The sequence below is a fragment of the Chlorocebus sabaeus genome, chromosome 16 (genome assembly GCF_047675955.1).
Source record: "Chlorocebus sabaeus isolate Y175 chromosome 16, mChlSab1.0.hap1, whole genome shotgun sequence".
Lineage (NCBI taxonomy): Eukaryota > Metazoa > Chordata > Mammalia > Primates > Cercopithecidae > Chlorocebus > Chlorocebus sabaeus.
Window position 1 is genome coordinate 67,702,949 of NC_132919.1, and position 24,187 is coordinate 67,727,135.

At 55.6% G+C, this 24,187-nt stretch overlaps 1 protein-coding gene across 7 annotated transcripts in view; it reads left to right on the top strand.

The window, feature by feature from the left end:
- The window catches only part of HDAC5 (histone deacetylase 5), a 46,036-nt gene extending 23,660 nt beyond the window's left edge, over positions 1-22,376 (top strand). For 5 of the 7 annotated variants that reach the window (XM_008012462.3, XM_008012463.3, XM_073005246.1 and 2 more), the window contains 24 exons: positions 6,771-7,030; positions 7,127-7,298; positions 7,407-7,521; positions 7,803-7,933; positions 8,082-8,228; positions 8,325-8,437; positions 8,777-8,908; positions 9,114-9,336; positions 11,694-11,905; positions 12,602-12,886; positions 13,630-13,795; positions 15,222-15,355; positions 16,015-16,135; positions 16,850-16,899; positions 17,052-17,159; positions 17,895-17,950; positions 18,043-18,130; positions 19,800-19,919; positions 20,184-20,281; positions 20,457-20,575; positions 21,388-21,521; positions 21,792-21,876; positions 22,005-22,170; positions 22,255-22,376. In XM_008012462.3, coding sequence (XP_008010653.1) covers positions 6,771-7,030; positions 7,127-7,298; positions 7,407-7,521; positions 7,803-7,933; positions 8,082-8,228; positions 8,325-8,437; positions 8,777-8,908; positions 9,114-9,336; positions 11,694-11,905; positions 12,602-12,886; positions 13,630-13,795; positions 15,222-15,355; positions 16,015-16,135; positions 16,850-16,899; positions 17,052-17,159; positions 17,895-17,950; positions 18,043-18,130; positions 19,800-19,919; positions 20,184-20,281; positions 20,457-20,575; positions 21,388-21,521; positions 21,792-21,876; positions 22,005-22,170; positions 22,255-22,294 — 3,275 coding nt within the window. In that variant the 3' untranslated portion in view covers positions 22,295-22,376. The remainder of the gene's footprint in view (positions 1-6,770; positions 7,031-7,126; positions 7,299-7,406; positions 7,522-7,802; positions 7,934-8,081; positions 8,229-8,324; positions 8,438-8,776; positions 8,909-9,113; positions 9,337-11,693; positions 11,906-12,601; positions 12,887-13,629; positions 13,796-15,221; positions 15,356-16,014; positions 16,136-16,849; positions 16,900-17,051; positions 17,160-17,894; positions 17,951-18,042; positions 18,131-19,799; positions 19,920-20,183; positions 20,282-20,456; positions 20,576-21,387; positions 21,522-21,791; positions 21,877-22,004; positions 22,171-22,254) is intronic. The other 2 variants (XM_073005245.1, XM_073005249.1) reach the window with 2 other exon arrangements.
- The last annotated feature ends 1,811 nt before the right edge of the window (positions 22,377-24,187 follow it).

Genomic DNA, 24,187 nt, shown 5'->3' on the forward strand with positions numbered 1-24,187 from the left:
GTGCAATGGCGCGATCTCGGCTCACTGCAACCTCCACCTCCTGGGTTCAAGCGATTCTCCTGCCTCAGCTGCCCAAGTAGCTGGGATTACAGGTGTGGGCCACCATGCCCGGCTAATTTTTTGGGTTTTTTTGGTATCTTTAGTAGAGATGGGGTTTCACCATGTTGGCCAGGCTGGTCTCAAACTCCTGACCTCGTGATCCGCCCGCCTTGGCCTCTCAAAGTGCTGGGATTATAGGCGTGAACCACCGCGCCTGGTCTTATTTTTATATTTATTTTATGGAGCAGGGTCTTTTAGAGCCAGGTGCTAAGCCTCTTGGGTCTGCCAGGCAGGTCCACACTGTGCCAGCTGCCTCCCCCGAGGGCTTATCTAGGGGGAACTAAAAGGTCCCATTTCCTTGCTGGCCAGGGTTCTTGTCACAGGGATTCTTGAGTTGGAGATGCTGTCTCTTGAGAGGGGGCTTGGACCTGGGGTGCAGCTCATGGTGTGTTCAGAGCAGGGGGAAGGCTTGGCCTTGCTCTTGGGAAGCTAGATCTGTTTTTTACTGTGAACTTTTGTTCCCAAGGCACTGCTGAAACCTGTCCCTCATGGCCCAGAGCCACTTGTCTGTTTGGAGGCAGTGTCTCTTTGCTTGGACACCGTTTTTTTAGACTAAGGCTGTGCTGGCAGTAGTCTCAGGGGTTGCCCCGCGAGCACCTACATCATCTCCCCCAGAGGACCAGGCTCTGCCTCATGCTGCCTGAATCTACCCCAGAAGCCCCCACTGGGCTGATAGGGTTCCTGAAGAGGAGGCAGGCCCAGCGGGATGGGAAAGAAGTGTCACTCAGGTGGTGCACTGCTCATGGCCACTTGTGCTCATGAGCTGGGCAGGGCAGCTCCTGAGCCGGAACTTGCTATTTTCCTGGCCCCTCGCATGGCTAGAAACACGCAGCCCCAAGGCCGGGCGCGGTGGCTCACGCCTGTAATCCTGGCACTTTGGGAGGCCGAGACGGGCGGATCACGAGGTCAGGAGATCGAGACCATCCTGGCTAACATGGTGAAACCCCGTCTCTACTAAAAATACAAAAACTTAGCCAGGCGTGATGGTGGGCGCCTGTAGTCCCATCTACTCAGTAGGCTGAGGCAGGAGAATGGCGTGAACCCAGGAGTTGGAGCTTGCAGTGAGCCAAGATTGCGCCACTGCACTCCAGCCTGGGCAACAAAGCGAGACTCTGTCTCAAAAAAAAAAAGAAACACACAGCCCCACCCACCCAGCAACCCAGGCTGGGACTTCCCATGGAAGCAGGGTGGTCAATCCTGCAGAAAACCAGAGGTCAGGATGGTGTTGCTGCTTGTTCCTGAGGCCGCCACTCCCAGGAGAAGGAAGGTTCTCAGTCTCGGGAAAGAGGAAAGTATAGAACCAGGTGGGGGGCCCAGGGCTTTCCCCCGATCCTTGCCTCTGACCTCCGCAGGAGGTGGCTTTGCTAGCCTCTTGATTCCTATCAGAGTGAGACCCTGGCAGGTGAGGGAAGGACCCAGGGCCTTGTCCTCCCCTGTGACCCTTTCCCTGGCTTTCTTTTTTTTTTTTTTTTTTTTTTTTTTGAGACGGAGTCTTGCTCTGTCGCCCAGGCTGGAGTGCAGTGGCCACATCTCGGCTCACTGCAAGCTCCGCCTCCCGGGTTCACGCCATTCTCCTGCCTCAGCCTCCCGAGTAGCTGGGACTACAGGCACCCGCCACCTCGCCCGGCTAGTTTTTTTTTTTTTTGTAATATTTAGTAGAGACGGGGTTTCACCGTGTTAGCCAGGATGGTCTCGATCTCCTGACCTCGTGATCCACCCGTCTCCGCCTCCCAAAGTGCTGGGATTACAGGCTTGAGCCACCGCGCCCGGCCTCCCTGGCTTTCTTTTCTTTTCCTTTTTCTTTTTTCTTTTGTTTCTTTTTGAGACAGAGTTTCACTCTTGTTGCTCAGGCTGGAGTGCAATGGCATGATCTTGGCTCACTGCAACCTCTGCCTCCCGGGTTCAAGTGATTTTCCTGCCTCAGCCTCCCGAGTAGCTGGGATTATAGGCATGCATCACCACACCCAGCTAATTTTGTAATTTTAGTAGAGATGGGGTTTCTCGTTGTCGACCAGGCCGGTCTTGAACTCCTGACCTCAAGTGATCCACCCGCCTCGGACTCCCAAAGTGCTGGGATTACAGCCACTGTGCCCAGCTCTGCCTGGCCTTTCACTGAGACTCTTTGCTAGCCAGAGCTCTTGGCCTGTCCTCTTAGGGAACAGTGTGCCTTTGTGTACCCTCTTTTTTTTTTTTTTTGAGATGGAATCTCACTCTGTCACCCAGGCTACATGCCAGGCTAGAGTGTAGTGGCATGATCTATACTCACTGCAACATCTGCCTCCTGGGTTCAAACAATTCTTCCTGGCTTAGCCTCATGAGTAGCTGGGATTACAGGTGCCCACTACCACACCCAACTAATTTTTGTATTTTTAGTAGAGATGGGGTTTCACCACGTTGGCCAGACTGGTCTTGAACTCCTGACCTCAGGTGATCCCGCCCACCTCAGCCTCCCAAAATGCTGGGATTATAGGCGTGAGCCACCTCGCCCAAGCCCATCTATCCTCTTCTTTCCCCAGAGGTTCCCCAGCCTTCCTGGGTCCACCAGGAGGCGGCCAAGAGCCTCTTCCTATCATGACACACCCAGGTGCTTGGTGCTGATGGCAGCTGCTGCCACCTGCTCTGCTCATGCCAGGCTGGCAGAGGGCACAGATCTGAGAGAGTTCAAGGCCAGCCCGGCTCCAGGGACTGTGCCTGGGCAGACTCTATTCATGGGGCTCCATGCCCCTCCTTTCCCTGACTCAGGCAGAGCAGCCATGGCCCCTTCCACTTTGGGTGGAGCAGGTTGCTACCTGGCAAACCCTTGGGGTGCTGCATACCACCCTGCAGGCCCTGCAAATTAATATTCTGTAGTCGCCTGTGCTTCCTGTTTGCATGAGAACGAGGCTGCATGGCAGAGCCCTCTGCCTGCCCTGCCACCTGCATACCAATAGTGGCTCCCACTGCAGCTCCAGGCCTAACATCTCTGCTGCTGCAGTGGCAGTGACAGTCTGGTGGGAGATTCCCCTTGCCTGAGCCCATGTGCTCTCTGCAGGGCTCCTGCAAGGGAAGCCAGTACTGCTGGCGACAGTTCCAGCCCTAGGCAGGGTTATCTGCTGGGAGCCAGGAGTGCTTGGACCCCTGCCCTTCTCTGGGCAGGCGGGCTGGCATCCTGCTCCTACAACCCCGGCATTGCCGGGAGCAGCAGGTTGAAGCCCGTCCATCGCTTGGCTGAGTGATCAGAGTGCCACGGGCCAAGCCAGCCTTGACTAAGAACAGATAACCCTCCGGCCAGCTCAGGGCCTTGCTGAACACTTCACGGGCTGGGGAGACCTGAGCTGGTTGCCATTTCCTTGCCACCATCGTGGACCGTGGCTGGCTACCTCCAGGAAGGCCGTCTGCAGTTTCCAAGGACCCTTCCGCCTGGTGCTGGGGCAGGACATGGGTTGGGAAGGAGGATGAGTATGTGTAACCCCACCCTCTGGCCACATCTGGCCACTTCTGCACATGTGACTCTGGCCTTGTGGCCACAGAGTCGTCAGTACGGCTGGCGGGAAAACCACAAAGGAATGTTCCCAACCATGCTTTGGGGAGAAGAGACTGGTGGGGACTGCCACATCGTGGTGCTCACCCTTTACCTTCTCCCACCCCACGCTGCCTGCAGGGGGTTCCAGAGGCCATACTCTAGGCATGCGGGTGGCATGGCCTTGGCTTCCAGCAGGCTTTGCTCCTGCCTTGTTGACACCCATTCAGTGCTAGGTTCTCTGGAGAGATCCAGACCCATCTAAGCAGGTGTGGGGGCCTCTCTTAGCCTACCCTTTGCCACCTCCTACCTCCCACCTCCCCCTTTTTAAAAATTTTTCGGCTGGGTGTGGTAGCTCACACCTGTAATTCCAGCACTTTGAGAGGCTGAGGCAGGCGGATCACCTGAGGTCAGGAGTTCGAGACCAGCCTGACGAACATGGTGAAACCCCGTTTCTACTAAAAATACAAAAATTAGCTGGGCCTGGTGGTGGGCGCCTGCCGAGGCAGGAAAATTGCTTGAAACCAGGAGACAGAGGTTGCAGTGAGCCGAGATCGTGCCATTGCACTCCAGCCTGGGTGACAAGAACGAAACTCTGTCTCAAAAAATTAAAAGACAAAAAAACCTTTTTTCCCCCCCCTCTCTCGCCTCTTAATGCTGGGGGGTGATCTGGAGAGAGGCCAGCTCATGAGGGCAGGAGATACTGGTAGCCAGAAGGATTTGGGGGGTCCTTTCTTCCCAGGCCTGGGCTGGAGTGGTCCACTTTGCCACAGGAGCATTCCCAGCCCCTCGTGACCTCCCTGGGCTTTCTTTGGAGAAAGAAGTAGAAGAGAAACAGGAATGGGTTGGCCCTGCCTCTCTCACTTCCGCCTTCCCAGGCAGTGGTATCCTGCCTTCCCCTTCCTGGCTGGAGGCTTTGTGGGGTGTGGGCTGTGCTTGGGGCTCCCTGCTGGTGTGGTGTTTGCCCAGTTGTCCTGGCAACCACAGGGCAGTGGTGGGGAGTGACATGCAGTGACCCGAGAACCGAGAACCGTGTGTAGGGACAAAGAAGTGGAGACCTAGCCTTCCCATAAGCCCATTGGAACCTCAAGCCGCTCGGCCCAGTGTCCATGTGGGGCCTGGACCCAAGGTCTTGGAACCCAGCAGGTCCTCCACTGCCTTCCCCTCGCCAGCAGCCTTCCTCTCCCCAGCCAGCTCTCCCTAGGACCAGAGTTCTGAGATATCTGCCGAAGCTCCCGCCCTCCCCCTGCCGTTACCCTTCTTCCTGTCTGATTCCCTTTCCTTTCCTGTCTCCTCCTCCCACCTCCTCCCTGCTGCCTGCCCGCCCATCCTCTCATTCCCCCTCCCCCCAGGCACAGCTGCTGTTTGGCTCACTCTATATATAGCGGCATTTTCAGGGTAATTACAATAAAACTGTTGAAAGGAGATAATCCAGCAAAGGAAGCGAGTCTGACTCCCAGCCCCCTCCTGTCCCTGGCTTGGTGCAGCCCTGCACCCGCTTTCACCAAGGCCTCCTGTTCCCACCCCACTCCCATTCCCACAGCCTCTCTCTCTCCTGCCCAGTGTGCCCCAGATAGGGATGAAGCCCCAGAAGGGGACAGAGGGTAGAGATATCCAGAAGGTCTCCACCAGCCTCTCCTGGGGTTACCAAGGGCACTGTCAGTCCTAGAACCAACCTCTGTGCCTCAGTTTCTCTTCTAGTATGAGGCTTTGCACAGGGCACGGTGTTGAGAAATAGGAGTGGGCACAGTGGTTAAAAGCTTAGGATTTGGACTTATATTGTGGTTCTTTGATCACCTAGCTGTGTCTGGTTGCTACTTAAATTTCTGTAAATCTCAGTTTCCTCATCAGTAAAATGGGGTAATAATAGCATCTAAGTCATAGGTAACCATGACATTTAAATGAGTCATTCTTGTAAAATGCCCGGAGATGTTGACTATCAATGACAATATTATGTGTTGAAGGCTGGGCAGTGGCTCACGCCTATAATCCCAGCACTTTGGGAGGCTGAGGTGGGAGGATCGCTTGAGCCTAGGAGTTTAAGGCCAGCCGGGGCAACATAGTGAGACCCTGTCTCTACTAAAGATTTAAAAATTAGCCTCGTGCATTGGCATGCTCCTGTAGTCCCAGCTACTCGGGAAGCTGAGGTGGGAGAGTTGCTTGAGGTCGAGGCTGTTATGAGCCATGATCATGCCATTGCATTCCAGCCTGGGCGACAGAGCAAGACCTTGTCTTTGATATATATATATATATATATAGGTAGAGAGATACACATACATATGTGTATATACACACACACACATAAAAAATGTGTTGAGTACTCACAATCTGTCAGGTACAGCTTCATGCTTATGCATGTTTTCTTTTTTCTTGAGACGGAGTCTTGCTCTGTCACCTAGGCTGGAGTGCAGTGGTGCAATCTTGGCTCACTGCAACCTCCGCCTCCAGGGTTAAAGCGATTCTCCTGCCTCAGTCTCCTGAGTAGCTGGGACTACAGGCATGTGCTACCACGCCCAGCTAATTTTTTTTGTTTTTAGTAGATACAGGGTTTCACTGTGTTAGCCAGGGTGGTCTTGATCTGACCTCGTGATCTGCCCGCCTCAGCCTCCCAAAGTTCTGGGATTACAGGTATGAGCGACCGCGCCCGGCCCCTTTTTTTTTTTTTTTTTTTTCCTCCTTTCCCTGGAGACAGTCTTGCTCTGTCACCCAGGCTAGAGTACAGTTGCATGATCTTGGCTCACTGCAACCTCCCCCGCCCGGGGTTCAAGAGATTCCCATGCCTCAGCCACCTGAGTAGCTGGGATTACAGGTGTGCACCATCACGCCCAGCTAATTTTTGTATTTTTATTAGAGGGGGGGTTTCGCCATGTTGGCCAGGCTGGTCTTGAACTCCTTGCCTCGGGTGATCTGCCTGCCTCAGCCTCCCAAAGTAACCTGAGATTCCAGATGTGAGCCACCGTGCTTGGCCTATATTTTCCTATTGAAGTTCATGGCTTCAGCCTCATTTAATTAAGGTAAAATGTTGCATCCATGGAGCAGAGGGATTTGATTTCCCCTCTGTCTCTGATCTCTTTGGGTCTCCTAGAATCCTGCCTGGTAGCGTTTGGGCCTCAGGCACGACTGGAGTCTGGGGCTGGGCCCACTAACTCCTTCCTGTCTCTTCTGCCCACAGTGGAGGTGAAGCCGGTGCTGCCAAGAGCCATGCCCAGTTCCATGGGGGGTGGGGGTGGAGGCAGCCCCAGCCCTGTGGAGCTACGGGGTGCTCTGGTGGGCTCTGTGGATCCCACACTGCGGGAGCAGCAACTGCAGCAGGAGCTCCTGGCGCTCAAGCAGCAGCAGCAGCTGCAGAAGCAGCTCCTGTTCGCTGAGTTCCAGAAACAGCATGACCACCTGACAAGGCAGCATGAGGTCCAGCTACAGAAGCACCTCAAGGTGAGCGAGAGGGGTGCGGGGGGCCTCCCAGGCCTCCGCCCCCCGCCCCCCGCCCAGGCCTGGCTCACTCCTGCCTCCCTCCCCATGCCCCTGCAGCAGCAGCAGGAGATGCTGGCAGCCAAGCAGCAGCAGGAGATGCTGGCAGCCAAGCGGCAGCAGGAGCTGGAGCAGCAGCGGCAGCGGGAGCAGCAGCGGCAGGAAGAGCTGGAGAAGCAGCGGCTGGAGCAGCAGCTGCTCATCCTGCGGAACAAGGAGAAGAGCAAAGAGAGTAAGGCAGGGAGTCCTGGGACCTCCTAGGGCCCCACCCGTGACGCCTGCCCCTGCCATGGTGGGGTCTGGCCCTAAGCAGCCAGGTCAGTTGTGCCCTGTCCTGCAGGTGCCATTGCCAGCACCGAGGTAAAGCTGAGGCTCCAGGAATTCCTCTTGTCGAAGTCAAAGGAGCCCACACCAGGCGGCCTCAACCATTCCCTCCCACAGCACCCCAAATGCTGGTAATGGCCCTGGGCAGGCACGGGTGGGCATAGGTGAGCTGCTCAGGGGCTGCCTGGCTATAGGATGGCAAGGGGCTTCTGCCCCGTGCCCATATATGGGCCCTGCAATCTCTCCTTAGAGACAGGACCTCCATCCCTGGTTTATTTCCTCATTCTTTCCCCGAGATCCATGTCCTCTTCCTATATACAAATGATTTTTCATAAATGTAAATTGCCAGGTGGCAGGTCCAGCAGGCTGGGTGATAACTTAGATCTGCTTCCATCCCCACCCCCACCCCCAGGGGAGCCCACCATGCTTCTTTGGACCAGAGTTCCCCTCCCCAGAGCGGCCCCCCTGGGACGCCTCCCTCCTACAAACTGCCTTTGCCTGGGCCCTACGACAGTCGAGATGACTTCCCCCTCCGCAAAACAGGTAAGTGAGTCCCCCACCTGGCCTCCCAGAATATGGCTCCCAGGAGGCAGAGGTGGGCTTGTGGCAGTGTCAGCCCTGACCACAGTGGGCTCGACTGCAGATGTGTGCTGCTGTGCGTGTATCTGAACCTCGGTTACCTTCTCTCCAGCCTCTGAACCCAACTTGAAAGTGCGTTCAAGGCTAAAACAGAAGGTGGCCGAGCGGAGAAGCAGTCCCCTCCTGCGTCGCAAGGATGGGACTGTTATTAGCACCTTTAAGAAAAGAGCTGTTGAGATCACAGGTGCCGGGCCTGGGGGTAAGGGCTGCTCTCATGTACCGGTTCTGAGGGTCTGGGAATCGGGGGTGGGGGGTAGTTCAGAGCAGGCCCAGGTGACAGCCACTTCTCCTATAGCGTCGTCCGTGTGTAACAGCGCACCCGGCTCCGGCCCCAGCTCTCCCAACAGCTCCCACAGCACCATCGCTGAGAATGGCTTTACTGGCTCAGTCCCCAACATCCCCACCGAGGTACAGGCCTGGCTGAGGGCTGGTGGGGCGGGGACAGAGCTACTCCTTCCCATGGAAGAAAGAGTGCAGCTCCTTCCAGTCTGTCTGCCTGAGTGCCCAACAGAGACCTCTCTGCCCACATGAATAGGCTGGAGGGTCCTTGCTTGGACTTAATTGCATCAAAGGGGAATTTGTCCCACAGGACTATGAAGAGCCGTGATGGCTCAGTCTCCCTCAGTGGGAGCTCAGGGTAGAGGGAACTGGGCACCATTCAGAGAACTTGGTCTTGGCCCCAGGTTGCCCTCCCTTGTTGCCTCCCTTTGCGCACTCTCATTCCTGTCTCTTCTCACTGCTCCCCAGATGCTCCCCCAGCACCGAGCCCTCCCTCTGGACAGCTCCCCCAACCAGTTCAGCCTCTACACGTCTCCTTCTCTGCCCAACATCTCCTTAGGGCTGCAGGCCACGGTCACTGTCACCAACTCACACCTCACTGTAAGTACAGGGCACATACCCCATCTTTCCTCTAGTGTTGAGGTCACAGGTCCTGCATGTCCCCAGCTGGGGTTTTCCCCTTCCAAGGCCCTAAGGGAGATCTGTTGGCCCTACCCAGAGCTGGGGGTAGACAGTGGGTAGATGGGGATGCTGGTCCAAAGTTGGCAGGACTGAGGCTGTATAAGCCCCTCCCTTCACCCCCCAGGCCTCCCCGAAGCTGTCGACACAGCAGGAGGCCGAGAGGCAGGCCCTCCAGTCCCTGCGGCAGGGTGGCACGCTGACGGGCAAGTTCATGAGCACATCCTCTATCCCTGGCTGCCTGTTGGGCGTGGCACTGGAGGGCGACGGGAGCCCCCACGGGCATGCCTCCCTGCTGCAGCACGTGCTGTTGCTGGAGCAGGCCCGGCAGCAGAGCACCCTCATTGCTGGTGAGTGGACAGGCAGCTGTGCAAGGGAGGGGGCTCAGGACCAACAGTCAGGGATACTCTCCAGCCCTGTCACAGTTCCCTTTAGCAGAATCAACAGCATCGGTGATTTCTTCCACATTCTGGAAACATGGGATACCTACAGGATGCCGGGCACTGTTCTTGACAAAATCTGCTGCCATCTTGGAGTTCACATCCCAGAGCAGTGCTGTTCAGTAGAAACAACACAATCTACGTACATAATTTCTAGCATCCACATTAAAAAATGTAAAAAGAAGCAAGTAGAGCCATACATAGTGGTTCATGCCTGTGAACCCAGCACTTTGTAGACCAAGACAGGTTGATCGCTTGAAGTCAGGAGCTTGAGACCAACCTGGCCAACATGGTGAAATCCCATTTCTACTAAAAATACAAAAATTAGCTGGGCATGGTGGTGGGCATCTGTAATCCCAGCTACTCAGGAGGCTGAGGCAGGAGAATCGCTGGAGGCAGGAGAATCGCTGAACCCAGGAGGTGGAGGTTGCAGTGAGCCGAGATTGCACCATTGCTCTCGAGCCTGGGCAACAGAGTGAGACTCCGTCTTAAAAAAAAAAAAAAAAAGCAAGTGGAATTAATTTCACCACATATATTTAACTCAGTATATCCAGAATATTAAAATTTCTGTAATACACGTGCAGTTATTCTTCCTATTTTTAAAGTTTTGTAGAGACAGGATCTTGCTGTGTTGCCCAGTCTGGTCTTTTTTGTCTTTTTTTTGAGACAGTCTCGCTCTGTCGCCCAGGCTAGAGTGCAGTGGTGCGATCTTGGCTCACTGCAACCTCCACCTCCCAGGTTCAAGCAATTCTCCTGCCTCAGCCTCCTAAGTAGCTGGGATTTTAGGCGCCTGCCACCGTACCTGGCTAATTTTTGTATTTTTAGTAGACCTGGGGTTTCACCATCTTGGCCAGGCTGGTCTCGAACTCCTGAACTCAGGCGATCTGCCTGCCTCAGCCTCCCAAAGTTCTGGGATTACAGGCGTGAGCCACTGCACCCTTTCTTTTTTTTTTTTTTTTGAGACAGAGTCTCACTGTGTCGCCCAGGCTAGAGTGCAGTGGCGGGATCTCTGGTCACTGCAACCTCCACCTCCTGGGTTCAAGCGGTTCTTTTGCTTCAGCCTCCTGAGTAGCTGGGACTACAGGCGTGTGCCACCACACCCAGCTAATTTTTTTTTTTTTTTTTTTTTTTGAGACAAAGTTTCACCCTTATTGCCCAGGCTGGAGTGCAGTGACAAGATCTTGGCTCACTGCAACCTCTGCCTCTCGAGTACAAGCGATTCTCCTGCCTCAGCCTCCCAAGTAGCTGGGATTACAGGTGTGTGCCACCACGCCTGGCTAATTTTTTGTATTTTTATTAGAGATGAGGTTTCACCATGTTGGCCAGGTTGGTCTCGAACTCCTGACCTCAGGTGGTCTACCTGCCTTGGCCTCCCAAAGTGTTGGAATTACAGGCGTGAGCCACTGCGCCTGGCCTAATTTTTGTATTTTTAGTAGAGACAGGGTTTCACCATGTTGGCCAACTTGGTCATGAACTCCTGACCTCAAGTGATCCACCTGCCTCAGCCTCCCAAAGTGCTGGGATTACAGGTGTGAGCCACTGCACTCAGCTGCCCGGGTTGGTCTTGAACTCCTGGGCTCAAGCCATCCTCCCGCCTTGGCCTCTCAAAGTGCTGGAATTACAGGTGTGAGCCACTGTGCCTGGCCAATATGCAGTTACCAATGAGATATTTTGCTTTTTGTTTCATACTAAGCCTTTGAAATCTAGTGTATACTTCACACTTATATCACATTTCAATTTAGATAGGCTGTGTTCAAGGGCTCAGTAGTCACATGTAACTAGTAGCTATGGGATTGGACAGCACAGCTTTAGACAGCCCTTAAGTACCTGTTGGCACCAGAAGAGGTTCTGCTTGAAAGATACATGATCCTGGCCCCAGGGCTTCCTAGCCTGGCAGGATCCACGGGGTCCATGATCAGCGAGGCCTTGTTGCACTTAGGGAGAACAAGTCATTCATTGTTCACTCAGAGGGCTCAAGACTACATGTGTGCTCAGTTTATTCAGTTAAGCATATTGAAGGGAAAAGATGGTGAATCCAGGAAGACTTGCTGGAGGCGGTATCTTAGAGCTGTGAAACTCTTCATTCATGGGGAAGAGGGAGAACGGAGCTCAGGTTTGGGTGGAGGGTGCTCCAGGTCCCCCGGTTTTTTCCTGAGTATGTAGGTGGTGATGTTCCAGAGGGGGTTATGGGGGCAAGATGCAGGGTCGGGGGGGCCGCAGTCAGGTGCCCTGACAATGGTGCTTAGTCATCACCCCTAACTCCATAGTGCCACTCCACGGGCAGTCCCCACTAGTGACGGGTGAACGTGTGGCCACCAGCATGCGGACGGTGGGCAAGCTCCCGCGGCATCGGCCCCTGAGCCGCACTCAGTCCTCACCGCTGCCGCAGAGTCCCCAGGCCCTGCAGCAGCTGGTCATGCAACAACAGCACCAGCAGTTCCTGGAGAAGCAGAAGCAGCAGCAGCTACAGCTGGGCAAGGTGAGCCTGGAAAGGCGAATGGCCTGGGGCTGTGGTGGGGGCAGGAGAGCACCAGGCTAGCACGTGTCCTCCTTTCAGGCCAGACACGGTTGCTTGCGCTTGATGGGGAGGCTGAGGCAGGCAGATCGCCTGAGGTCAGGAGTTCGAGACCAGCCTGGCCAACATGGTGAAACCCTCTCTCCACTAAAAATACAAAAATTAGCCAGGCGTGGTGGCAGGCACCTATAATCCCAGCTACTCAGGAGGCTGAGGCAGGAGAATCGCTTGAACCTGGGAGATGGAGGTTACACTGAGCCCAGATCACACCGTTACACTCCAGCCTGGGTGACGAGAGCAAGACCCTCTCAAAAAAAAAGCAAAAATTCGCTGGGCGTGGTGGCGTGCACCTGTAATCCCAGTCACTGGGGAGGCTGAGGCAGGAGCATCTCTTGAATCGGGAAGGTGGAGGTTAAAGTGAGCCGAGATTGCGCCACTGCATGCCAGGCTGGGCGACAGAGGGAGACTCTTTCTCAAAAAAAAAAAAAAAAGAAAAAAGAAAAAAGTCCTCCTCTCAGAGGAGCCACCTTGCCTTTTTCTAACTCACATAGAAGCTCTGCCTGGAAGAAGGGAGGGAGGGAAGGATAGACTGTTCTGGGTTACAGGCTGCACAGCTGCTCCCCAACTCCCAGCTGATGTGCCCCCATATTCTGTTACCAGATCCTCACCAAGACAGGGGAGCTGCCCAGGCAGCCCACCACCCACCCTGAGGAGACAGAAGAGGAGCTGACAGAGCAGCAGGAGGCCTTGCTGGGGGAGGGAGCCCTGACCATGCCCCGGGAGGGCTCCACAGAGAGTGAGAGCACACAGGAAGACCTGGAGGAGGAGGAGGAGGAAGAGGATGGGGAGGAGGAGGAGGATTGCATCCAGGTCAAGGACGAGGAGGGCGAGAGTGGTGCTGAGGAGGGGCCCGACTCGGAGGAGCCTGGTGCTGGTTACAAAAAAGTGAGCCCCATCTCTGGTCCCATCCCTTAGTCACCACCCCTCTGTCCTTCCCCACCCGTGCCTTTGCCCTTGTCTTTCCCTCTCCCCCATCTGCAGTTTCCAGGCTGTGCAGGAGCAGCTTTCTGTAGAGAGCAAAAGGGGAGTGGGAAGGAGGCCAGTGGGGAGAAGGGGGAGCTGTTTGTGTTGATCTCAGAGCTGTGTCTCCTAGGCTGCCAGTTCCCTCCCTGTCTCTGTGATACTGGCCTGCCTCTCTGCTTGTGTGTCTGTGTGTGTGTGCATGTGCGGGTGTGCATGTGTGCACACGTGGCCTGTGTGTATCTGCGTTTCTGCCTGCGTAGGGCCGGCTGTGCGTCGGTCCCTGTGCGTGCCTGTGCGTGTGTGTACACACACGCCCCCGCTGTTACTACTGTCTGCCTCACGCCTAGCTGGCACTCCATTCATTGCGGACACAGCCGAGCCCTCCAGGCCTGACTCATCCCGCCCCCACCCCGCCCCCGCCCCTCCCAGCCTCTTACCTCAATGCTACTCTTTGATGTGACTCATCACATCTCCCCCATCCCTCCCTGTCTCAGGAGATGTGTCTCCTGTCCCTAGAGGGAGCAAGTGGGAGGAGGTGGGGGAAGGAGGAGACTTGGAAGAAAAGGTCTGGATTGGGGCCCCTCTGGAGGCCCTGACAGGGCCTGCCCTCACCCCTGTCCTGGCTGAGTCTGACCCAGGCCCCCTCCCACTCTCCTCCCCTGCAGCTGTTCTCAGATGCCCAGCCTCTGCAGCCGCTGCAGGTGTACCAGGCGCCCCTCAGCCTGGCCACTGTGCCCCACCAGGCCCTGGGCCGCACCCAGTCCTCCCCTGCTGCTCCTGGGGGCATGAAGAGCCCCCCAGACCAGCCCGTCAAGCACCTCTTCACCACAGGTGAGCCCCCACCACTTGTTATGTCCTTCTACCAGGCACCAGAGGGCCTGTGTGTGGTGTCTGCCCCATGGGCAGGGGGAAGAGGCTGCTGGGGCCCCTTAGGCACCCTGAAAGGAGGGGACACAGGCTTTCGTTCTCTCCCTGTTCCCCAGAGCTGTTCGTGGTAGTGGCAGGGCCTTCTGCCTCAGCTGGGAGAGTGGGTAGCATCTTTCTCACCCCGCTGAAGGAAGGACTGCCCCACAGCCTGAAGTGCTGGGTAGAGAGAGCCTGCTGTCTCTATTGGGCCCTGACCTTCCACCTTCCCTTCCTTCTCCCTGTGAGGTCTGGGATGAGACCGGAGTCCTCTTCCCCATGAAGCCGCCACAGGCTGGGCTCTGCGGGGACACAGGCGTGCCTGAGGGTGGGCCTGTATAGCCAGTGGGGAGTAAGACATAGGGGTTTGGCAGGAGGGGGAAAGCAGGAGGTGCTATGAGAAGGGTGCAGCCAAGGAGGCACAGCCGGCAGAGATCAGACCCATGCGGGTGTCCAGGGCAGCCTTACTGGGGCTTGAGTAGCAGGGAAGCTTCTGACAGGCAGTAATGGAGCAAAGGAATTTCAGGAGGAGTCGAGAGGGGGCAAAGGCTGGAGAGGAAAAGCCAGGTGCAGTGACTCACACCTGTAATACCAGCATTTTGGGAAGCCAAAGTGGGAGGATCACTTGAGCCCAGGAGTTTGAGACCAACGTGAGCAACATAGTGAGACCCCGTCTATTTAAAAAAAAAAAAAAATAGGCTGGACGCGGTGGCTCACGCCTGTAATCCCAGCACTTTGGGAGGCTGAGGCGGGCGGATTACCTGAGGTCAGGAGTTCAAGACCAGCCTGGCCAACATGGTGAAACCCCATCTCTACTGAAAATACAAAAGTTAGCCAGGCGTGGTGGCACATGTCTGTAATCCTAGCTACTTGGGAGGCTGAGGCAGGAGAATTGCTTGAGCCCAGGAGGCAGAGGTTGCAGTGAGCCAAGATCGTGCCATTGTACCCTAGCCTGGGCAACAGAGCAAGACTCTGTCTCAAAAACAACAAACAAACAAAAAAACGCTAGATGTGGTAGTGCCTATAGTCCCAGCTACTCAGAACGCTGAGGTGGGAGGATCGCTTGAGCCCAGGGTGGTGGGGGCAGTGGTTGAGGCTGCAGTGAGCCATGATAGTGCCACTGCACACTCCACTCCAGCCTGGGTGACAGAGTGAGACCCTGTTTCAAAGAAAAAAAAAAAAAGCTGGAGAGGAGAGGGTGCAGGTGTGTGGGAGGGTGGCTGCGGTGGCCACGGGGAGGTGTTTGGACCTGGGGGTTGGAGATAGCTCCATGAGCCCTGCTGAGGATCATGGTAGCCACACGGGGACCCGGGGCCCAGAGCAGTGCTGGCTGACACATAGGTCTGTGGCGCAGGTGTGGTCTACGACACGTTCATGCTGAAGCACCAGTGCATGTGCGGGAACACACACGTGCACCCTGAGCATGCTGGCCGGATCCAGAGCATCTGGTCCCGGCTGCAGGAGACAGGCCTGCTTAGCAAGTGTGAGGTAAGGGAGCCCCTCCTTCCTCTGGCCCTCAACTTAAATTCAGCCTTTGTTTCCCCATTAGAGAAGCTTCTCTTCATGCTTCTTCCTCATCCTCTCTTCAGCCCCAGACTTCGGGGCCAGTTCTTCCACCACCCCCTGTTCCATACTTTGCAGCCTGTTTTCCCCCATGGTCCCCAGCTGAGTCAGGGAGGATCTGGGAGTAAGGTCATGACAGAGCCAGGATCTACTTTCTGAAAAATATTTGGATCTCCTGAGGCCAGGAAGTGACTCTGTGTGCCCCTGGCTATGGGGCAGAAAGGGTCTGAGAGCCAGGTGCGGTGGCTCACGCCTGTAATCCCAGCACTTTGGGAGGCCAAGGCGGGCGTATCAGGAGGTCAGGGGTTCGAGATCAGCCTGACCAACATGATGAAACCCCGTCTCTACTAAAAATACAAAACTTAGCCGGGCGTGGTGACCTGCACCTGTAGTCTTAGCTACTCAGGAGGCTGAGACAGGAGAATCACTTGAACCAAGGAGGCGGAAGTTGCAGTAAGCCGAGATTGTGCCACTGCACTCCAGCCTGGGCGACAGGGTGAGACTCCGTCTCAAAAAAAAAAAAAAAAAAAGGGTCTGAGAGAGCTGCGCCTTTGTGTGATCCCTCTTACTGATCCTCCTGGCAGCGAATCCGGGGTCGCAAAGCCACGCTAGATGAGATCCAGACAGTGCACTCTGAATACCACACCCTGCTGTATGGGACCAGCCCCCTCAACCGGCAGAAGCTGGACAACAAGAAGTTGCTTGGTGAGCTGGCACATGGGCGGGCATGTCCAATGTCAGGGTGGGATGGGGGCTCTCAGGAGGACTGCCTGGCTAGGTTAGGAGGGTTGTCCCCATGGGCACAGGCAGGGCATTAGTGCTGCAGAGGTGGCACAATTACCACGTCACACACCTCCAGAGGGCGCCACTAACATAGAGCATGCTGTGGGGCGTGGTGCAGGAGGATGGAAGTGCTCGGTTGGGGGAACTGCTTTGCTCCTCCCCATCCCCCCGCTTATCATGCTCCTCTCTCCCTGCCATCTGCCCCCAGAAGTAGGATGTCCTCAAGGACAGGGGATTGACAACTCCCAACTGGTGTGGGCTGCAGAGGCCTGTCTTGTACTCGGGTCTGAGCCCTCATTTTTGGTGGCTAAGCCTGTAGCCGGGGCAGTTGAGGCCACTTCGTTTTTTATTTTTATTTTTATTTTTTTTGAGACAGTCTTGCTGTGTTGGCCAGGCTGGAGTGCAGTGGTGCGATCTCGGCTCACTGTGACCTCCGTCTCCCAGGCTCAAGCAACTCTCTTACCTCAGCCTCCCGAGTAGCTGGGTTTACAGGTGTGTGCCACCACGCCCAGCTAAGTTTTGTATTTTTAGTAGAGATGGGGTTTCACCATGTTGTCCAGGCTGGTCTCGAACTCCTGACCTCAGGTGATCTGCCCGAGGCCACTTCTAGAGTAGCTCTATCCCTCTTCCCTGCAGGCCCCATCAGCCAGAAGATGTATGCTGTGCTGCCTTGTGGGGGAATCGGGGTGAGTAGGGATTGCAGCAGTGGGGGTGGGTGGGTGGCTCTCCTAGCTCTCTGTCTCTTCCCTGACTGCCACAGTCACTGTCCAGGTGCCCTCCCCTGTTCTTGCCCTCCCCCTACAGGGGGCACGCTGAAACCTGCTCTCCTGCCCTGCAGGTGGACAGTGACACCGTCTGGAATGAGATGCATTCCTCCAGTGCTGTGCGCATGGCGGTGGGCTGCCTGCTGGAGCTGGCCTTCAAGGTGGCTGCAGGAGAGCTCAAGGTGAGCGTGTGCTTGTGACTTTGGTGCCCTTTGGCATGGTCCTGCTCCTCAGAGGCAGAGGACAGGGGCAGCCTTGAGATCCTTTCAGTGAGGCACTGTCCTTTGCAAGCTCAACTCTCAGGCACCAGGGTAGGAAGGAGTTATCAGCTGGGGATTCAGGTTTATGAAGGACCAACAAAAAGACACTAATGCCCAGTTGCTTTCGTGGGTGTCTCGAGGCAGAAATACTGTCTGCCTGCTCAAGCCTCATGGTTGGCATTAAGAATGGTCCATTGAGGCTGGACACCGTGGCTCATGCCTATAATCTCAACACTTTGGGAGGCCGAGGTGGGCAGATAGCTCGAGCCCAGGAGTTCTAGACCGGCCTGGGCAACATAGTGAAATGCTGTCTCTACAAAAAATTAACCAGGAGTGGTGGCGTGTGTTTGCAGTCCTAGCTACTTGGGAGACTGAGGTGGAAGGATTTTCTGAGCCTGGGAGGCCAAGGTTGTAGTGAGCCGTAATCACACCACTGCACTCCAGCCTGGGTGACAAAGCAAGACCCTGTCTCCAAAAAAAACCATAAAAAAACAAACAAACCAACCCCAACAAAACTGTGCGTTGAACATATAGATCTGCTTTTCTGGTTTGTGTTCACTTCCTTGCCTGGCTTGTGCTTCTGTCCTGTGCCACCCCATCCACGGCCTTCCTGCCTGGATCTTGTCCCTCACTTCTGCCTGGCCTGCACCTCTTCAGAATGGATTTGCCATCATCCGGCCACCAGGACACCATGCCGAGGAATCCACAGCCATGTGAGTGCCCTAGGTTCTCTGCCTTCGCCCCTTCCTGTCTCTTGCAAACGTCATGCTGAGGCTAACCTCCTGCCCTTTTCTCCCCTCCTCAGGGGATTCTGCTTCTTCAACTCTGTAGCCATCACTGCAAAACTCCTACAGCAGAAGTTGAACGTGGGCAAGGTCCTCATCGTGGACTGGGTAGGCAGTGAGCTGGTGGGGTTGGGCAGGGGCGGGTAGAGCTGGGACCAGGGTCAGCCTTCAGGAAGTCCCCTCCCCCAGCCCCACCTCCAAGCAGCCCAGTTGTCCTCGTCCGGGTGCTCGGTGCGGGTGCGGAAGGAAGGGCGCTGGGGCTCCTGCCGGATGACTAATGTCACATTCCAACAGGGCTCTCTCCTCAACTATGAAAGACATTTAGCTCCTGTTCCATCTTGGCCCTCACGTTGCAGCTTCAAGCAACGAAGGGGATTTCCTACCTTGAACAGCAGTGACGCCGCTGCCAGTGCTAGTAGCCGATATTTACTCCCACCCCCTACAATTGGGAGCAGACTATATACCAGGAACCCAATGAGTACTTTATGGCCACCTCGAGTAGTAAGAACGAGGTTGTCCATTTCTGTGAATGAAGGTGTTGTTGCATGACTTACCCAGGGCCACTCAGCTGGGGATGTCGGCACTGGGTTTCAGACCAGGCCTCTTGTTCCCAGCACTCTGCTCTTGCTACCATGAGTGCTTCTCAAACCCTGTTCCTAATGGTGGAGGCAGAGGCACACGCCACTCTCTGTAAGCTGGGGAAGTAGCCAGGAGCAAGCCTCAGGAAGGACAAAATATCTTGGAAGCCCAATTCTGGCTTAAAAATTCATGTAAATGTTGGCTCCTCCTTCAGAATCTTCTGTGCTTGTGGTGGTGCACAGTGGCTGTAATCCCAGCACTTTGGGAGGCCAAGGTGGGTGAATCACTTGAGGTCAGCAGTTTGAGACCAACCTGGCCAACATGGTGAAACCCTATCTCCACTGAAAACACAAAAAAATTAGCCAGGTGTGGTGGTGGGGAGCCTGTAATCCCAGCTACTGGGGAGGCTGAGGCAGGAGAACTGCTTGAACCTGGGAGGTGGAGGTTGGAATGAGCCAAGATCATGTCACTGCACTCCAGCCTCGACGACAGAGTGAGACTGTCTCCAAAAAAAAAAAAGAGAAAGAAAAAGGCCGGATACAGTGGCTCACACCTGTAATCCCAGCATTTTGGGAGGCCATGGTGGGTGGATCATCTGAGGTCAGGAGTTTGAGACCAGCCTGGCCAACATGGTGAACCCAATCTCTACTAAAAATACAAAAAAAATTAGCCGAGCATGGTGGTGGGTGCCTGTAATCCCAGCTACTTGGGAGGCTGAGGCAGGAGAATCGCTTGAACCTGGGAGGCAGAGGTTGCAGTGAGCCAAGATCGTGCCACTGTACTCCAGCCTGGGCAACAAAAGCGAAACTCGGTCTCAAAAAAAAAAAAAAAGAATCATCATCTTATCTGCTTGTTTTAAATTCCCTACTAGCCTTAATGTTTTCCCACAAACTGAAGTGGAATGGGTTCTGTAGGGAGATATGCCACATTTATCCCATGGCTTTGAACCTACACAGTGCCACACCACAGAGGCTCAGACCTAGTTAGAGAAGTGTGGGGTGGGCAATACCATTGTGAACAGAATATGGATGCCCTGTGGCCAAGGGTGGACTCCTGGGCTCAAGCGATTCTCCCAGCCCTCAGCCTCCCAAAATGCTAGGATTACAGGCGTGAGCTACAGCGCCCAGCTGACATGTGGAATTTGATCGTTGGGTCAGAGCGAGGGCCATTTTCCTGATGCTTCTACCTCCCCTCATAGGACATTCACCATGGCAATGGCACCCAGCAGGCGTTCTACAACGACCCCTCTGTGCTCTACATCTCACTGCATCGCTATGACAACGGGAACTTCTTTCCAGGCTCTGGGGCTCCTGAAGAGGTACAGCTCCTGGGCGTAAATGCAGACCCTCCTGGCCCCCCTGGGAGGTGGCACAATGGGACCTGGCGGGGAGCCACGGAGGCCCATGGTGGTGTTGGTACCTGGGGAGTCTGGGCTCCTAGTGGGAGGACCACACTGATCTGACTGCCCCTCCAGGCAGAACAGAGGTCAGTGGAGTGAGACCTGGAGGCAGGGGTGAGGGCAGGGGCAATGTTTGTTATCCCCAGGCGGTGAGAATAGCCCTCTCCCCGACTCTGGTTCCAGGTTGGTGGAGGGCCAGGCGTGGGGTACAATGTGAACATAGCATGGACAGGAGGTGTGGACCCCCCCATTGGAGACGTGGAGTACCTTACAGCCTTCAGGTAGGGACTGAAAAGGGCCATAGGAGTCAAGGGGAGCCCCTCTGGGCCCTGCAGTGAGAGGGGCAGAAGGCACTCAGTTCAGTGTGGGTGGAGGGGGTTGTCTCTGGGAGGACAACAGTGGGGCGAGGCCTGGCCTGGCCATCTGCTGGGCTCAGCTTGGGCCATCCCTTTGCAGGACAGTGGTGATGCCCATTGCCCACGAGTTCTCACCTGACGTGGTCCTAGTCTCTGCTGGGTTTGATGCTGTTGAAGGACATCTGTCTCCTCTGGGTGGCTACTCTGTCACCGCCAGATGTAAGCCTGCTGGGGGATTGAGGGAGGAAGTGAAACAGTGAGGATATGGAGTCCAGTGGGGCATGGGGCAGGAAACAGACTGATATTTCAGGGGACAGGGAAAGCAGGGGGCAGAGCCTAGACTTGGAATCATCTTGGTAACTCCCCCAACTTGTCTTTTGCCAACCCTGGCCTTAAGGGGACAGGAGGTGGAGGTGGGGTAGCAGAGGACAGAGGATATATCCTGCTGGAGCTGTAGAGATGGGCTTGTTGGTCCCTGGTGTTTCAGTGATGCTCCTTGTCATTGGAGTCTTTAGCCAATCTGTTAATGTTTTGACTGTGATAGGGCATTTAGTCCATTGACGCTGTATTTTATTATGGATATATTTGGGTTTATATCTCCCATCATATTTTGTGCTATTTGTCCCACCTCTTGTGTTTCTTTTTCTCTCTCTCTCTCTTTTTTTTTTTTTTTTTTTTTGAGGCGGAGTCTCACTCTGTCGCCCAGGCTGGAGTGCAATGGCATGATCTCAGCTCACCGCAACCTTTGCCTCCCGGGTTCACGGCCTCAGCCTCTTGAGTAGCTGGGATTACAGGCACGTGCCACCATGCCCGGCTAATTATTACATTTTTAGTGGAGAACGGGGTTTCACCATGTTGGTCAGGCTGGTCTCGAACTCCTGACCTTGTGATCCGCCCGCCTTGGCCTCCCAAAGTGCTAGGATTACAGGCGTGAGCCACCGCGCCCGGCCTTTTTTGTCTCCTTCTCTTACTGGCTCTTGAATTGATTACCTTTCGCCATTTCTTCTTCCTCCCTTCATCCATCCCCAAAGGTTTTGGCCACTTGACCAGGCAGCTGATGACCCTGGCAGGGGGCCGGGTGGTGCTGGCCCTGGAGGGAGGCCATGACTTGACCGCCATCTGTGATGCCTCTGAGGCTTGTGTTTCGGCTCTGCTCAGTGTAGAGGTAAGGGGTGGGAAGGAGCTGGGAGGTGGCAGGCCAGAGGACTGAGGGGCCAGCAAGGGGTCAGCCAGCACTGGTAGCCCCTTAGGAAGCTTTTCCTTGGTCCTAAGGAATAGCTAATGGCCAGGGAAGGCTTTCTTGAGTATGGGTTTGTCCAAAAAGGCCATGTTTGCCCCTGTCGTGAGGGATATCTGGGGCTAAGTGGGGCAGTTAGAGGGGTATGCATGGCAACCCTACTCCCCACCCTAAACCTTCTCTTCTTTCACCTGCCAGCTGCAGCCCTTGGACGAGGCAGTCTTGCAGCAAAAGCCCAACATCAACGCAGTGGCCACGCTAGAGAAAGTCATCGAGATCCAGAGTGCGTGGGGACACGTAGAGGGGCTAAGGCTGCCAAGGGGGCACAGAGCTTTGGGAGCAGCAGGACTGGGGCTGTTCATGTGGATGTTCTCTGCCCTCCCTGACCCCTTGCCTGTCTCTCGTCCACAGGCAAACACTGGAGCTGTGTGCAGAAGTTTGCCGCTGGTCTGGGCCGTTCCCTGCGGGAGGCCCAGGCAGGTGAGACCGAGGAGGCCGAGACTGTGAGCGCCATGGCCTTGCTGTCGGTGGGGGCTGAGCAGGCCCAGGCTGCAGCAGCCCGGGAACACAGCCCCAGGTAAGCAGCAACCCCTACCACCTCTCTGCCCTTGCCCCTGCTGGTGCGCCCCACTCAATACCCTCCCCTGTGCTTGCCCCACAGGCCGGCAGAGGAGCCCATGGAGCAGGAGCCTGCCCTGTGACACCCCGGCCCCCATCCCTCTGGGCTTCACCATTGTGATTTTGTTTATTTTTTCTATTAAAAACAAAAAGTCACACATTCAACAAGGTGTGCCGTGTGGGTCTCTCAGCCTTGCCCCTCCTGCTCCTCTACGCTGCCTCAGGCCCCCAGCCCTGTGGCCTCCACCTCAGCTCTAGAAGCCTGCGCCCTCTGCAGGGGGTGGGGGTGTCTTCCCAGCCCTGTCTCACGTGTCCCTCCACCCATTTTCCTGCATTCTGTCCTTTTCCCCCTTGGAGCCTGGGTCAGCTCAAGCTGGGCACGGGGGCCCAGACAGTACTGTCCAGTTCTGGGGCCCCCCTGAGTGAGGAGGGAATAGGAAGTCGGTGCCTTGGTTTCATCTGACTTGGGGGGAAATGCCTTAATTTCACCCTCCTCCCTTCTCCAGCCTCAGGGGAGGATCTGGAGGATCCACTGCTGTCTAAGATGCAGAGTGGAGGGGAGGTGGGCACCCACCCTGTGATTCTCCACCCTTTCCCCTTTCGTCCTTACCATCTCTGCACAGACCCCTCTCTCCCTCCTTCTTCTTGGTCTCAGCACTGATGGGAGGCTGGTGCCCAAGCCGTGGCCTGCGGGCTGTGAGGAGGGCTGTCTTGCCTCACACTCCTCACAGCCTGCTTCCCCCTCCCCGGGGCTGAGAGGGTGAAAGTGTGTGGGGAAGGAGAGGACTGGTTTCCTGGGTTCTCGGGCCAGGAGGAGCCGCAGAACCAGGTCTGCTCTCCACCTTACTCGGATGGCCTCCCTGCCCCTCTGCTGGCACAGCCTGGGCAGGGGGAGAAGGTGGTCCCTGCAGGGGGGCTCCAGGCTGGTGAGAGCCCCTCTGCTGTCAGGACCAGATTTCCCCAGCCATCCAGCATGCTGCGGGGAGAAGGGGCAGGGGCTCACCTCCCTCCTGGGGCCTTTTGCTTTGGAGCCTGGGGATGGTGAGAATGGAGGTTCTAGAAGGGGTAAGGCCAGAACCCAGGGATCCAGGAGTCAGCTCTCAGCTGGAGCTTCCATACCTCCTGGGCTCCCTTTGCTGACCACCAGCCCAAGGGAGCTAAGACCAGGAGAGGGCTGGGTGCTGTCCCTTCTCTTTCCCAGGAGCCCTGCCAGCAGCTGTGGGCCTACAAGGCTTCCAGGGAATGCCATCCAGCCTGTAGGAAACCAAAGATGGGAAGTGGCTCCTAGGGGGCTGACTCTTCCTTCCTCCTTCTCCCCAGTACCACATATACTTTCTCTCCTTCTATCCCCAGGGCCCCACCAATCTGTTTACATATTTATTATCCTATTGGGGGCCTGAGCAGGATTGAGGGAGCCAGGGGAGGGGCAGGAGCCCCAGCACCATCAGTTCATTGTGTGCTTGTGTGTTTGTTTTAGATCCTCCTGGGGGATGGGGATGGGGCTAGGTCCAGTGTACTAGGCCTCTCTGTGCTGAGCCCCAGGCTCCCAGCCCCTTACACACTCTCTCCCTGTGGCTGGTCTGGTTCTCATGTAAACCCACTCCTTGCTTTGTCTCCCTGGATATGGATTTCAGTTAAGTATTTTGTAACCTGTTACACTGTGTGTCCTTGTGTAAATAAACTTGTTTCTGGCAGTGCCTTCTGGGGCCAATGTCTCTATTCTCTGGGCTCCCAAATGGAATAGAGGTTCTCATCCTCCTTCCTAGCCAAAAACACTATTTTCTCCAGTCCCTGGACTAGAAGCCAATTTAGGAAACTGGAGGTTGGGGCGCAAGATCTGACCTGTAGGTGAAAGACAGGGTTACACTGAATATAGTCACAGCATCTCATGGGACCTCTCATGTGGCCTAGGCAGTGATGAGGCAGGGGATGGACCTAGGGCTGAGAGGTCTCACCTGAGTTTACAGCCCTCTCCT